The 15,443-nt window shown below is 45.5% G+C and overlaps 1 protein-coding gene across 1 annotated transcript in view; it reads right to left on the bottom strand.

The window, feature by feature from the left end:
- Positions 1-15,443, bottom strand: part of ANKAR (ankyrin and armadillo repeat containing) — a 63,102-nt gene that overhangs the window by 29,873 nt on the left and 17,786 nt on the right. The window contains exons 7-10 of the mRNA XM_044241146.1: positions 10,116-10,317; positions 7,380-7,588; positions 3,960-4,064; positions 512-753 (exon numbers count right to left, since the gene is read on the bottom strand). Coding sequence (XP_044097081.1) covers positions 512-753; positions 3,960-4,064; positions 7,380-7,588; positions 10,116-10,317 — 758 coding nt within the window. The remainder of the gene's footprint in view (positions 1-511; positions 754-3,959; positions 4,065-7,379; positions 7,589-10,115; positions 10,318-15,443) is intronic.

Below are 15,443 nucleotides of genomic sequence, written 5' to 3'. Positions count from 1 at the left end.
TGGCGGCTCCTTCCCCCGAGCCACTGCCCGAGGGTCCCGCGGCCGGTGGTCCCGGAGGCGCAGGAGCCTCCCCCGCCCCGGAAAGAGCCCTCGGGCCGGCCGCTGCCCACGGGGCGCGGCTCTGAAGCTGCAGGTTCTCCCGGCGCGAGGCAGACCCGGCGTGCGGGCGCGGGCTCGGTGCGGGTGCGGGTGCGGGTGCGGGTGCGGGCGCGGGTGCGGGCGCGGGTGCGGGTGCGGGTGCGGGTGCGGGCGCGGGTGCGGGTGCGGGTGCGGGCGCGGGCGCGGGCGCGGGCTCGGTGCGGGGAAGCGGCGGGGGGACCCGCCCGCCCGGCCGGAGCTCAGGGCCGCCGCGGCTTCTGGCTCACGCGGGCCGGGGCAGGTCGGGTCCCGCCGCCGTCCTGCGGCCCGAGCCCGTCCCCGGAGACCCCCGGGCGCGTGGCGCGGGCGTGGACCCGCCCAGCTTCCCCCGAGGGAACCGTCCGGCTCCGCGAGGCCCCGCGAGGAAACGCACGTGTCTGGCAATGGCGTCCTTGTCCCCGAGCCGGGCGGCGTCGTACAGGACCACGGCGCAGCGGGAGTGCAGCGCGGGCTCGTCGGTCGCCAGCAGGTGGATCAGGGCCGGGACGCCCCCCGCCTCCACGACCGCCCGCACCACGCTGGCGTGCGTCGAGATGTTGCTCAGCAGCCCGACCGTCTTGCACTGCAGTTTTACTCCGGAGCCCCGCAGCAGGTTGACTAGGGCAGGAATGGTGCCTACCGCGGAGAAATCAAGAGGTGACTTACTCGTAAGCGTTTCTAGTTAGGGTGGTTATGGCCATTGCCACAGAAACAGTCAGCAAGGCATTCTATGAAATCTTGATAAAATTACTTGCAACTATAGGACTACTTTTCTGTCTTCCACGATTCAGGCAACTCTCCTCGCGCGCACACACGGGGTAGCCACAGCCCACGAGCCCACGTTGCCCAGAGGCCACTCGAAGCCTTGGAACCGCGGACTTCGGGCTGAACATGATGGATGAATAAATTCTTTGAGCATATGACAGAGTTCAGTTTTGGTATTTCATCCAATTTTTGTGACGTGTTTGTGCAATTGTTTGAACATTTTATTACATTTTTTTTTACAAACAACTAAAAACAAGTGTTGAATTTAGTAAAAAAACAACTTTAGCTTCATGAATAACTATTGGTTCAAGGATGGAGATCACCAGATATGGTGAAAAATAAAAAATCTGGCTTCACCTGATGGTTATGTATCAGTTCTGCGTGAAAGATCTCACAGAACACCCCCTAGAGCACACTGTAAATGCCAGAAAATATAACGGGTATAATTAGGCTTTTATTTATTTATCCACCTGAAATGAAACGACTTACCTATGGCTTTGTGTACATGTTTCTAGGAACACTAAAGGCTGATTTTTGGGTACTACCTGTATTTTTTATTCATTCCTTTATTCATTCAACAAATATTTATGGAGCATCTCATATGTATCCAATATCCACATCAGAGCTGTGGATACTATACTGGAAAGTGCAAATAGAACATACCATCATTTCAGAATGTTGTATTCTCAAAACAACCCAGTGAGGTAGGAATCATTTGATTAACGAGGAAATTAGGGTTAGAGAGGGCAAGAAATTAGCCTAAATTCTAAATGCAGGTCTAGTTACAAACCCAGCCAAACACAGGAATGGCTATTTTTTTAAAGTTTTTATTTGAATTCCAGTGAGTTAACAGTGTAGTATTCGTTTCAGGCATACAAGGCAGCGAGTGAGTCAACCTTCCATACAATACACAGTGCTCATCACAAAACACCCGCTATTTTTAATTTTAAAAATAAATTGTGTAAATACAGAATAGGAATAATTTCTAAGTGAAAGTACATATAAATGGTAGAACAGAAAGTAATTTAATAACATTTTTGAGTTTATAAATTTTTAGAGAAGTGGAATTTAGAAAGTTTTTTGATCATGTCCAATTTTCATGTAAAAATAAAATATAAAGTTATCAGAGAAAGACAAATTCTATATGATGTCACTTATATGTGAAATCTAAAAAAAAAACCAAAATAAATGAATAAACAAACAAAAAACAGACTCAGACCTCTCAATACAAAGAACAAACTGATGGTTGCCAGAGCAGAGGGAGGTGGGGAGAGTGGGTAAAAAAAATAGGTAAAAGGGAATGGGAGATACAAGTTTCCATATGGAATGAATAAACCATAGGAATAAAAGGTACAGTGTAGGGAATATAGTCAATGGTACTGTCATAGTGTTGCATGGAGAAGACAAGGATAGACATTTTTCAAAGAAGACATCTGGATGGCCAAGAGACACAAGATGCTCCCCATCACTCATCATCAGGGAAATGCAAATCAAAACCACAATGAGATACCACCTCACACCTGTCAGAATGACTCACATTAACAGCACAAGCAACAGCGAGTGTTGGCGAGGATGCGGAGCAAGGGGAACCCTCTGGTACTGTTGGTGGGAATGCAGGCTGGGGACAGCGACTCTGGAAAACCGTGTGGCGTTGTCTCAGAAAGTGACATGTGGAACCACCCTGTGGTCCCACAATTGCCCTACTAAGTATTTATCCAGAGGATACAAAAACACAGATTCAAAGGGGTGTGTGCCTGTAAAATACCAATCAGTGAATATAGAAAGAAGATGTTTATAGCAGCACTGTCAACAATAGCCAAATAATGGAAAAAGCCCAAATGTCCCATGACTGATGAACGGATAAAGATGTGGGGGAGTGTGTGTGCAGCGTGCAAGTTGCTCAGCCGTCAAAAGAATGCAGTCTCGCCGTTTGCGAGGACACGGATGGCGCTAGAGTGTGTTATGCTGAGTGAGATGCGGCAGTCCGAGAAGACAATTATCCTATGACTTCACTCCTACGTGGAATTTAAGAAACAAAACAGATGAACACACAGGAAGGGGAAAAGAAAAAAAGGAGAGAGGGAAATCAGTCATAAGAGACTCTTTTTTTAAAAAAAAAAGATTTAATTTATTTGACAGACAGAGATCACAAGCAGGCAGAGAGGCAGGCAGAGAGAGAGGAGGAAGCAGGCTCCCTGCTGAGCAGAGAGCCCGATGCGGGGCTCGATCCCAGGACCCTGAGATCATGACCTGAGCCGAAGGCAGAGGCTTAACCCACTGAGCCACCCAGGTGCCCCAAGAGACTCTTAATGATAAAGAACAAACGGAGGGGTTGGGGAGGCGGGTCGGGGATGGGCTGGACGGGGGATGGGCGTTAAGGAGGGCGCTTGCTATGATGAGCAGCGGGTGTTGTATGTAAGTGATGAATCACTGAACTCTACTTCTGAGACCAATACTGCACTGTATGTTAACTAACCAGAATTTAAATAAGAATTTGAAAAAAATTGCATGGGGACAGATGGTAGCTACACTTATGGGGAACATAGCATAATATATGTATAGAGTTGTTGAATCATTAATTGTACATCTGAAACTAATATAACATTGTGTGTCAACTACGTTCAAATTTTTAAAATATAGTTATATATTTATAAGTTAATATATAAAAATATTTATATCTATATATATTTGTCAGGTAAAGGAAGTGATCTTAGAAAAAAGAAAAATGGAAACTTAAAATCAAGTAAAAAGTTTCCTCTACAATTAAAAATAGATTTTAAGGGGCACCTGGGTGGCTCAGTCAGTTAAGCATCTGCCTTCAGCTCAGGTCAGGATCCCTGGACTTGAGCCCTGCACTGGGCTTCAGAGGGGAGGGGCGGGCAGTGGGGGGGAGGGCTGCTTTTCTCTTTCCCTCTGCGGCTCTCCCTGCTTTTGTTCTCTCACTCACTCTCTTGCTCTCTCTGCCTCTCAAATAAAGAAATAAAAGCTTAAAAAAATAGATTTTAAAGTGACTGAACATAATTATAGCCCCACATAAAATACCATAAGCAAAAGACAGTTAAGAGACTTTACATCACCTGCATCCAAAATGTATTTCCAGTATCCATCATTTGCTAAACAAATTACTTCCAAGGACATCACAGCCATCATCCGTCGTTTGTAGCTTTCACACTGCAACATTTCTGGCAAGTGTTAACAGGAAAACACACGTTATAATTTTACAAGTAGGAATGACTGATCTGCTTTGTACAGGCCAAGTGAAGCTGTGCGTGGAGATCACCACTATCACCACCAAATGCTGTTCATTAAATTCCCTCTGTGCACGGCCTTCGATGAGGTGCTGAATGGGCAGCAAATGCCCACCGTCTTTAAGGTTTTAATCTGTAGAGTTAGCACCACAAATTCTGAAATTTTTTATCTTTGGTCTGAATGACTTAGATTGACGGGTCATGAGGTTCAGATACACTGGGAAATCAGTGCACATTTCTCTTGGCTGACATCCGTTGCTGAACAAAATTTGAGTGTGGGGGCACCTGGGTGGCTCAGTGCCTTAAGTGCCTGCCTCTTGGTTTCGGCTCAGGTCATGATCTCAGGGGTAGCGACTCTGAGCCCCGCATTGCTCCATGCTCGGTGGGGGGTCTGCTTGGGATTCTCTCCCTCTGCCCCTCCCCCCACTTGCATGTGCCTTCTTTCTCTAAAACAAATGAATCTTTAGAAAAAATTTTGAGTGTAAGTTTCAAGGATGGCAAAGTAAGCCACGTTATTGTCAATAAAAATTTAATACTCATTAGATCATATATGAAGTTTTACACATCGCCTGAGGATAAAGAAGACATTTCAAAAAATCTTAAGTAACTTATACTCTAGACAGGAGATAATGCAAATAAATATATATGCTTCTAAACATCATCTACGGTACAAGAAAAAAAAAAAACCTTATGGAAGTATCCTTTCCTGGTCTCTCTTTTCCCTTGTAATAGCAAATCTGGTCTAATCCTGGCTTTGCTAGATCACTCAAAATTCAGATCTCTTAACATTCAGCTGCTCTGCAGGAGCTAACCCTGGCAATGTCCAATAAACTGTGACTAATGCTTCCTTTCCTCGTCGTGGAAGTGCACTGTGTGAGCAAGGAGACCTACTCCAGGGCTCAACGAGGCGATGGCCACACTCTCTCCGGTCATTGCTGTGTTCAGTGTTCAGGTCAGTATCCGCCCTTCCCAACAAAGGCTGCAGGAAGGAGTGGCTGTCGGGAATTTTTTGTGCCATGAGGCTCTTCCTGTCAGGGGCTGGTTCCTCCAACTATTGAGGTATTTCAAATGAGTTATTCTCTTAAAAGTAACAGGATGGTCTTCTGAGTTCCTCCTAAGAAGCCTGGGATAAAATGACACATACACATGCAAATAAGCATTGGAACCTCTCCAGTATCTCGGGGCTGATGCAATTGGAATGTGTTCCCAGTACCCAGTAATCTCCAAAATCAGGTATTGAGTGCTTTTGAAACTAATTATTCCAACTTCTTGAGTCAGTGGAATGGAATTGAAAAATCCTAAATATATCTTATCCCATCCTAAAATCAGTTGCTGGGAAAGCCATCAGTTTACATTCCCCAATTGGCTTCATTCTTGTTTTAGTTTTATTTTAGTAAAATGATTCCGAGTTCAATATTACTGAAAGGCCTATAACAAAATATAGTGGTTCCCTGACTCACCCTCTCCATTTTTCTGAGTTCATCTCTCCAGATTTAACCACTTTGGACTCCTCTATACCTTCTGTGACTTACATATCTCCATATTTGTAAATACATTTATTTTTCCTGTATCAATTTTATCTTATTTTAATTTTTTAAAAAGATTTTCTTTCTTTGTGTGTGTGAGAGAGAGAGAATAGGCAGGGGGAGCGGCAGGCAGAGGGGGAAGCAGGCTCCCCACTGAGCAGGGAGCCCGATGCAGGACTGGATCCCAGGACCCTGGGATCATGACCCGAGCCAAAGGCAGACACTGAACCGACTGAGCCCCCCGGGGGTCCCGGCGCCGTATCCATCTGAGACATCCTCGGTTGACTTCATGTTACGGTGAGTGAGAAGCTCTTCCAACACTGCAGGGCAATTTCCTGTCTCCCTTTCCCCATGTTTATAGTATTCAGTTAAATTAATATTCCAGACTTACATTCTCACGCCTGTACGATATTATTCACAGGTAAGCATTGCAAAGTACTACTGTTTTGGCTCCTTTCTTACTTTTATCTTTCCTGGAGGTAATAATTTCCTTATGTTATTTCATCTCCTCAGGGTTCTTTGTACCTTTGGGGAATGCCTCCCACGTTTCCCTTTGGCCTGAGTACAGTGTCCATTCTGGGACCTCCCTTTGCCGTGGTCTTTGAAATCCCCTTGCTTTTCTCTTGGGTCAGACTCCCAATTTCCTGTTTGTTGAGAGTCCCTACTGTAGCATCTCTAGGTCTCTTCTGGCTAGCCTCAGCAGAGAACATTCCCGATGGGCACTGTGGGTCCTAGAGCCCCAGGAGAGTCACGGTGGAGGGCTGAGAAGTCCTCAGCTTCCCCACGTTAGCTCGGGATGACTTCTCCAGCCTGCTCAGGCCACGTCTCGCTGTTCCAATATGCTGAGGCTGCGGCATCCTTCCCCGCCGCCTCCTGAGTGTGTGTCTCCTGCTGTTGCCGACGTTCTTCTGTGAGCTCGTGTGACTTAGCGGGGTCTTGGGAGACAGTCAGATTAGACATGTGCATTCAATTGCCCTAGTAGCCCTGACCTTTATAATATTTCTGGCTACACTGAACCCAGACTTGGAAAAAAATCTCCAGCAAAAATTTTCACACATTTATCAATATATGAGGAAAAATGTTGCTGAATCTGTCTCTTAAATTAAGAAGGAATAAACTGGAAGGAATCTTTTTCACTTGAACTTTAATTTCCTTCTTCTTTCCTTGTTTGGTTGTTGTTGTTTTTTAATTTACTTTTTTGATGGAGAACAAGATAGATGGACTTTGGAGAATGTTGGAAAATAAAAATCAATATACTTGTATAAGATACAGTCTGGGTCATGACTCTTTGATTTTGGAAATAAAACTACTTTTGTACACACAAAATAAAGCTCAGTATTATTTTTATTTCTGGTTGTAACTAAAAAATGTTTATTTTACGATTTTTAACTTTATTTTTTTTAATTTTAGATTTATTTATTTATTTATTTGACAGAGAGAGATCACAAGTAGGCAGAGAGGCAGACAGAGAGAGAGGAGGAAGCAGGATCCCCGCTGAGCAGAGAACCCGATGTGGGACTCGATCCCAGGACCCTGAGATCATGACCTGAGCCCAAGGCAGCGACTTAACCCACTGAGCCACCCAGGCACCCCTACGATTTTTAACTTTAAAATATGATGCACGTATTATTTTATTTGCTCTAGTTCAGAGTAAGCATCAATGACTAAGCTGAGTGATAATCAAAACATTTGTTTATAAAGCAATTACGTGTTGTATACTCACCTACGAGCGTTTTCCAAACTGGGAGTTCAGGAATATTTAACTCTATTATATGTTTGAGAACCTCTGTGTGAAAAGTTAGCACTGATAAATGAATTATGTTATTTCCTTTGATGTCTGTTTTTCTCCAATTAGCACCAAGAGAAAATAGGTACTGAATAGTGTCCAGTGCTCCCGAGGTGGCAGCGAGCAGCAGGGGAGTGCACTGATTCCTAAAAATCAGGACATATCACAGTAAGTAAGCACAAGTATTATCCGCATATTTTACAAATGAGGAAACTGAGGCTCAGGAAATGCTCCAACCCATTTTGTCCGGTTCTCAAATCCCAGCTTCCTTCTTGTGGCAGAAACCAACAGAGTTTCTCAAAATCCCACTGTCTACTTTTTAGATAGTGAAGATCTTTGGGTTGGGCACAAGGCTACGATGTTACATTTCCCAGCTTCCTTTATGGAAAGCTGTGACGCATGCCCACGTTTGGCCAGTGGGATGCTGTAGAAGTTACAGGGGCAACTCCCTGAGGAGAAAAGAATGTGCTATCACTTTTCATTTCTTTTTCCCTTCATGGCTGAAACATAGCCTAACAATGAAAGCAGGAGTCCGTCTTGTATGAGGACATGGAAACCGCATGGGAAGAAGCAACATACACGGTCACCTTGTCTGAACTACGATGTTTTGGCAGACTTTTGTCACCGCAACTTGAACCTTATCTGAACTATCAGATCTGCTGACTACAATGTGATCTGAAGCGAACTGGGTTACATTTTCATCTGTCGAGGATGAGGGGAACAACATTCAGCTCACAGTATTAGTGTCGGGGTGAATAAGGCGCTTGGTCTTGACACGTGTTCCCCTCTCATTCTCTTGTCACCACGTCACATGCCTCAAATGTTATTACTTTACCCTTATACCCTGGCTTTCCTGTCTTCATGAAGCCCCGCTTATCTTGTTTTCTGTCTTCGAACTTTCACCTCTGTCCAGTTGGCCCTAGAACCCCTCCTTCCCTTTTTCCTGGGCCTTGGGGAAACTCTTGTCTTTAATGAGTACACATGCATCTCTTCACATTCTCCCTTTTGTACTTAACAAGACTGTTCTCTTGCTTTCTTTATCCTAGTCGGTAGTAGGAACAAAGACTACTTCTATTTTAACAGCATCACTCTGAGTTTCCTCATCTGAAAAATTATACTATCAAATAAATGATATTTCTCTTTTCAGTTCCATATTGGCCTTCCCCCTGCCCTGCAGGGTCCTTCTCCAGGATACTAGCTCATGAACTGCCTCACCAACTTGACTTGAAGGTCAGGCTAACGACCGTCTGTGCTGATCTCTCGTTCTTTGTCCTGCCTTCATGCATGTTCCGCAGTCACACACGCCCGCGCCGGTGCGCTCTACATCAGCTCCGCAGAGATCCCAACGTCGGGAACTGTCCTCTCTATGAAGCCTTTCCTTTTCCTTATGTTCACAGATAGCGTCTGACTTCTACCTCTGATGTGCAACTGGCTTTTTGCAATCCACTAGTCTTTATCCCCAAACCCCCTTCTGCTCAAAGACACATTGTTGGGGCGCCTGGGTGGCTCAGTGGGTTAAGCCGCTGCCTTCGGCTCAGGTCATGATCTCAGGGTCCTGGGATCGAGTCCCGCATCGGGCTCTCCGCTCAGCGGGAAGCCTGCTTCCTCCTCTCTCTCTCTGTCTGCCTCTCTGCCTACTTGTGATCTCTCTCTGTCAAATAAATAAATAAAATCTTTAAAAAAAAAAAAAAAAGAAAAAAAACCACATTGTCACAATATGCAGAGTCAGAGCTGACTGGGGTCTCTACATTCCTTGGCTCTTTCCAGAATCTATTAGTTAGAGAATCTATTAGCAAGAGACCCTGGTGTCATGAAAGCTCTTTCTATACACATCTCTGCCCCAACCTAGAGGGAGAATTAATTTCTTCACTGAATAATAATGGTCAGGTTGTATGGAGAACCAGAAATATCTAAAGAAACAATGCCTAAATCATGTTCAGATTCCAAATGAGACCCTGTCTTTCAATTACTACCAAGAATGTACCTTCAGGAGAAGGTTTACCTCCATCATAAAGGTTGGTCCTCTGCGAAATTATGAAATAGAATTGTGAAATAGAAATTGTGAAATAGAAGCTAACCTGTGAAACTGTGTTTGGAATGTTTCCCTATTTCAAAGTTACTTTCTTCTTAAAAAAAAAAAAAAAAAAACCAAAATTTGTTTTTAGAAGCTTTTATTTTTGAGGAATCTCTGTCCCCTACCTGGAACTCAAACTTACACCTGAGATCCAGAGCCACACATTTTGCCAACTGAGCCACCATGTGCCCCCAAAGTTATTTTCTTTCTAATGTGTTTCTTTTCCGAATACCACTGGATGTTCCTCCTGTGACCTGAGGCCTCTCCACACTGGTCTGGAGCACTGAGCTGCCCCCTGGTTAAGCTCCAAGGTAGAGCACATTTCTCCTTCCCAGTCTCGGGCTTCTTCCAGAGTGTTAAGTATGAAACTTGATAAACTAGTCTGCAGAGCCACACCACTGAGACGGCATGCGGTAGGCTAGTAGAAGTTCTGCCTTTATACATTCTAAAGGTAAGTGGTAGGCGAAGAAGATACAGAGAAGAACAGAGTAAGCCTTACACCTTTCACGTCAATGATACCAACCCTTCCTTTACTGTTAGTGTTTGGGGCAAGTCAAAAAAGCAGAAATTTATATTTTTACAAATGCTTAATAACTTACTCAGCTGTTGCCTCTGCCTCCAGCAAACTAGGATCCTTCCTATAAAGGGCAATGAGGATGCCAATATTGTCATAGAAAGCAGCAAAGTGAATGGGCATCCAGCCTCTTTTCTCAGAAAGCGTGTAATCCGCTTTGAAACAGAGTAGACAGATGGTTGTCTCCAATGAGCAAGCCTGCGCTGCCAGGTGTAGAGGTGTCGGACCTAAAATGGATGGACAGTTACTTAAGTGATCAATTTCTGTCATGTCTATCCAAAAAAATACATCTTTTGGGGGCCCTTGGGTGACTCAGTGGGTTAAACTTCTGCCTTCAGTTCAGGTCATGATCTTAGCATCAGGCTCCTTGCTCAGCAGGGAGTCTGCTTCTCCCTCTCCCTGCCCTTGTTCTCTCTCTCTCTCAAATAAATAAATAGAATCTTTAAAAATAAATAATTTAAATAATTAACCAAAAGATGTCTTTTTGATAACCATCCACAGAAGTTAGTACTGTGATATAAAAGCCCCAAGAAAAGCACTAAAAGGATTAATTTAGGCAATTCTATATTTCTTTCACTCAGAATGTCTGACCATTAAAAATCAATCCTTCTTCATAAATTAAGAATAAATAACATTGAAAATATTACATATTTGAAAAATTAAGTCAATGTTTACAATAGCCTTGTGATCAAATAAGTTGTTTCTTGTTTGAAAAATTAAGTCAATGTATAAAATAGTCTTGTGACCAAATTGTTTCTTGTTTAAATTATTTTTCATTTCATTTAACTGCTTTGTAGTAGGAAGTAAGATCCTTTGAAATTGAAGGAAAAATAGGCTGACAAAAGCCCTCTAGGTCACAAAATCCAGTGGGTGGTTTTCAGTTCTTACCTACTTCTCAGCAGTAAAGTTCTTCCTCTCTAAAATAGCTTTTTTCTCCTTGGCTTTTGTGACATCATAACCCCCTGTTTCTCTCCCTGTGGTTACTCCTCCACAGTCTCTTTCGGGACGTCCTCGACGCCTCTGTGAGCCTTCGGGCTCCATCTTGGGCCTTTTTAGCTTTGCAGGGACTTCATTTACCACCGAAACGTTGATGTTTCCTAGGATTATGTCCCTAGATCTGTTTTTTGTTTGTTTGTTTGTTTGTTTTTCCACCAGGCTCTACATCTTTATCTCCAACATCTCACTGGGTGTCTCTACCTCAAACTTCACGTGCTCTGAGTCAAATTATTTTTCCCTCCACACCTGATCCTTCCGCTGCTGCCTAAATCAGTGAAGGGATCCCCAACCAGCCTGTTCTGGAAGACTCCTTGGTATCTCCATGTCATCGCATCTCCACGACCAGTCCGCCACCAAGGCTACGTCTCTCTACGACCACGTTCGCCGCCACCGCCTCCCCAGCCGGCACGCCGACACCGTGCCCACGTCGTTCTTGCCCTTCACCAACGCTTTATTTCAAAATAGAAATCTGATCATCTTTCCAGGGGCTTCTCCAGGCCACCTGATCATGGTAGAGGAAACGGATCCACTGGCTGCAGTTCAGCCTGAACCGCGAGCTGTCCCCTCCCGCCAAAACTCCCAGGACATACACGACTTGCTCCCTTCATCCGCAGCTCCTCAAACACAGGGTGGCCAGCCCGTGGCCCAGCTGGCCCAGGAAGGTGCTCCTGGCGCCTGGGGCCGCAGCGCTGAGCACAGTGCCTCTTCCACTTCAAGCCTCCCTGATGTCGCGGATTTGGTCTAGTCCTGCTGTCTGACAGCTTCCTTCTCCCAAACAACGCTCTCCTGACCAGGTCCAGCGAACTCCTACTTCTCAGTCTGAGTGGTAATTCCTCAGGGAAGCACTGGTTTTCTCCCAACTCAGACACTTCCAGTGGCCTCCAGTCTGCCTTACTCGTCGAAGTTTACGCCGTAGCCTTCGATCCTCTGTAATATCTGACCTGACCTTATCGATCTAAAATCATGGCTTGGTCTTCCAGGCTGGCCAGGCATGGGGGACCGACACTTCCGTCACCACTCCGTCCTAAGCAAGTAGAAAACCGAACAAACTCGGAGATCAAAAACTCTTCTTAGATATGACGGAAAGGTGAGATCTTGGCACAAATGCTGCCCCCAGAGATGGGATATAGAGAGGCTGATCCGGACAAGCATAACGGGCTGAAAGCAAACGTCCACCGCACCCAGGCTAGAGCAGTGCAGCCGCCTCGGCCCCTGCAGCCATCCTGGCGGTCTTCAAGTTGTAGCAATCAGCCCTCGTCGTTTGATCGATGAGCCTTTCTTTGTCGACCTGTGGATCACATGTCCTTTCCCAGAAAGAACAGAAGCCTTTTACACAACACAACACAGAGACCGGACCCTCTTGCACAACCCTTGGCACTAAGGAACCAGACCCCTTTGCACAAGGGCCTTGCACTGTGATAACGTCTAAATCTGACACCACTGAGTCTGCCTGTAGTTAAACAAATGCGACAGACCGCTGCAGCTGATTGACAGTTAACGGCCTGAAACTCCCTCAAAATCCTTCTTGGGCCAAGAAAAACCTTGGAGTTGGCCTTTGCAGTCAAATGCTCTACCACTGAGCTATACCCCCAGGAGTTGGCCTTTGGACAAGAGTCTGCCTTCTCTGCAGGTGGCCAGCCTCCTGAGTAAAGCTTATATATTCCTTTCCAGTCAAAGCTCATCTCCGGGGCACTGGCTTCTTGAGCAGTGGGCGGCTGAACCGGGTTTTGGTAACAGAAGGAAAATCTGAAATGTAGCGGACACCTGCTGCAGACCCATCGTGCTAAGTTGGGGAGTTAAAAACTCCAGGGCGACCCCGTGTCAGGGGGTCCCCATGCTTCAGTGAGTTTTAACTCCAGGCGTTTGACCAAGTCCTCAGGGTGGGTATCAGAGAAAGATCCCCTCGTGCTTGGGGGTGGGGGATCAGGGGAAAAGGGACCATTTGGAGACATGCCGGATCACTCCATTTCTCTCAACAAGGCTTGCCCTCTGGAGAAATGGTGTTTTCTGAGCCAAACCTGCTGGATTTTACTGGAGCCTAACCTGCCCTGGGGAAGGAAAATACCCAACCGTAGGCCCTCTCCAGCCACCCTGACGTACCTAAGGTGGGGGCGGGGACTGACAGGTAAAGTTCACAGTCCTGGAGCACAGGCTCCCCAAGACTGAGACCTAATCATGGGACTAGAGAACATGGTTGCTCATTTCAGTCAGCAAAAGGCTGTTAGCTGCTCTCGGCAGCAGCAACATATCACTGTGACCTGAAGAGGTTTTTTTAAAAATCACACAAGCCTCCCCCTACCCGACGTCTCCCTCTTTTCTACCCTCCTGCAAAGGCAAAAAAAAAAAAAAAAAGATTTTTCGCAGCCCAGCCTGAGGGCAGAAGTACTATTCTTCTACTCCCTCTCATGACTTTAAAGTGTGCTTCCTAGAAATGCTGAATCTTGGCGCCCACCCAGGCCCTCTGAATCAGAATCAGCATTTCAGCAAGGTCCCTGGACGATTCCCCTGTACTTGAAGGTTTATCCCAGCATCCTGGGGTAAAGTGCTCTCCCCCAACATCTGTATGTCTGACGACATTTTCGTTTGACACCGCTAGGGTGGGGACTGCTACTGGCATTTAGAGGTTAGAAGCCAGGAGTAAGACTAAACATTCTTTTTTCCCCCTAACATTTTAAAATTTAAATTCAATTAATTAACAGCACATTATTGGTTTCAGAGGAAGAGTTCAGTGTTTCATACTAAACATCCTATAGTGCACAGGAAGGCAGGCCCCGCACAGCAAGGAACTCTCCAGCGCTCAAGGTCAACAGAAAACACGGACCTGCGACACGCCAGAATTAGGGAAGTTCTGGAGGGGCTGGTGTATTTGAAGAAACCCTTCCCGGGTTGGGAATCCTGGTCTGGAAAATAGATGCTCTTCTGGGACCTGAAAGGCATATTTATGTCTTTTTTCTGAATATCTGTATCACGGGACTCTATGAACCTGCCAGTGATGGTCTAATGCTGCCCGCACCCACCCGTTCGTGCGTTCACTTTACAACTAGTTCGTAATCACTTACTAGGGCCAAGCTTTCTTCTGGCCACCGGAGTATCATGGCGAAGTGAACCAAATCTTTGCCCTTATGGAGCTTATTGAAGTGAGGGAGACACATTAGAGGGACGATATCATAGAAGGCAGGATAAATGAACCTTAGGAAGTGAACAAAGACAGCAGAATGCAGGAAGCACACTACTGTTACTCAGCGGCAAATGCCTACGGTATGGGTGGGTCAGAGAAGCTCCTTGCAGCCCCCCCGCCCCACCCCCCCTTCCTGCCCACGCTGCACAATTCACAGTCCCTGTCCTTTTGGCTTTCTGTCAGCGTCCGCCAGTGGGGACTGCCGACAGGAGACGCAGAAGGGAGAAGAATGGGGTCAGCGCACGTTCTGTGTCCACGATCATCTCGGGTTAGCTACATTCCTCCACTGACAGAAGACGGCTGGTTTGATTAACTACCGCCTTCGCCCTACTAGATTCAGGTCTTTGTAAATGGTTTCTTTAAAAATAAACTCTCTGGGGCACCTGGGTGGCTCAGCTGTTAAGCCTCTGCCTTCGACTCAGGTCATGACCCCAGGGTCCTGGGATCGAGCCCCCTCATCCAGCTCCCTGCTCAGTAGCAAGCCTGCTTTTCCCTCTCCCGCTCCCTGCTGTTTGTGTTCCCTCTCCCACTGTGTCTCTCTCTGTCAAATAAATAAATAAAACCTTTAAAAAAATAAAAGTAAACTCTCCTTGGCAAGAAGCATCTTGACAGTCTCTTGAACAAATGGTGTTGGGAAGATTGGACAGCCACATGCTGAAGAATGAAACTGGACCATTTCCTTACACCACACACCAAAATAAACTCAAAATGGATTAAGGACATAAATGTGAGACCTGAAACCATAAAAATCATAGAAGAGAGAATGGGCAGTAATTTCTCTGACATCAGCCATAACAGCAGGTTTCTAGATGTGTCTCCTGAGGCCAAAGAAACAAAAGCAACAATAAACTATTGGGACTACATCAAGATAACAAGCTTCTGTACAGCGAAGGAAACAATCAATAAAACTAAAGGCAACCTACTGAACAGGAAAAGATATTTGGAAGTAATACATCTGATAAGGGGTTAGTATCCAAAATATATAAAGAACTTATAAAACTCTACACTCGGGCAACAAACAATCCAATTTTAAAATGGGCAGAAGATGTGAATAGTTTTTCTCTAAAGAAGACATCCAGGTGGTCAACAGACACATGAAAAGATGCTCAATGTCACTCATCATCAGGACATGCGGATCAAAACCACAATGAGAGACCACCTCACACCTGTCAGAATGAC

Source organism: Neovison vison, chromosome 3 (assembly GCF_020171115.1).
Source record: "Neovison vison isolate M4711 chromosome 3, ASM_NN_V1, whole genome shotgun sequence".
Taxonomy (NCBI): Eukaryota; Metazoa; Chordata; class Mammalia; order Carnivora; family Mustelidae; genus Neogale; species Neogale vison.
This window is presented reverse-complemented; position numbering and strand designations above follow the sequence as displayed.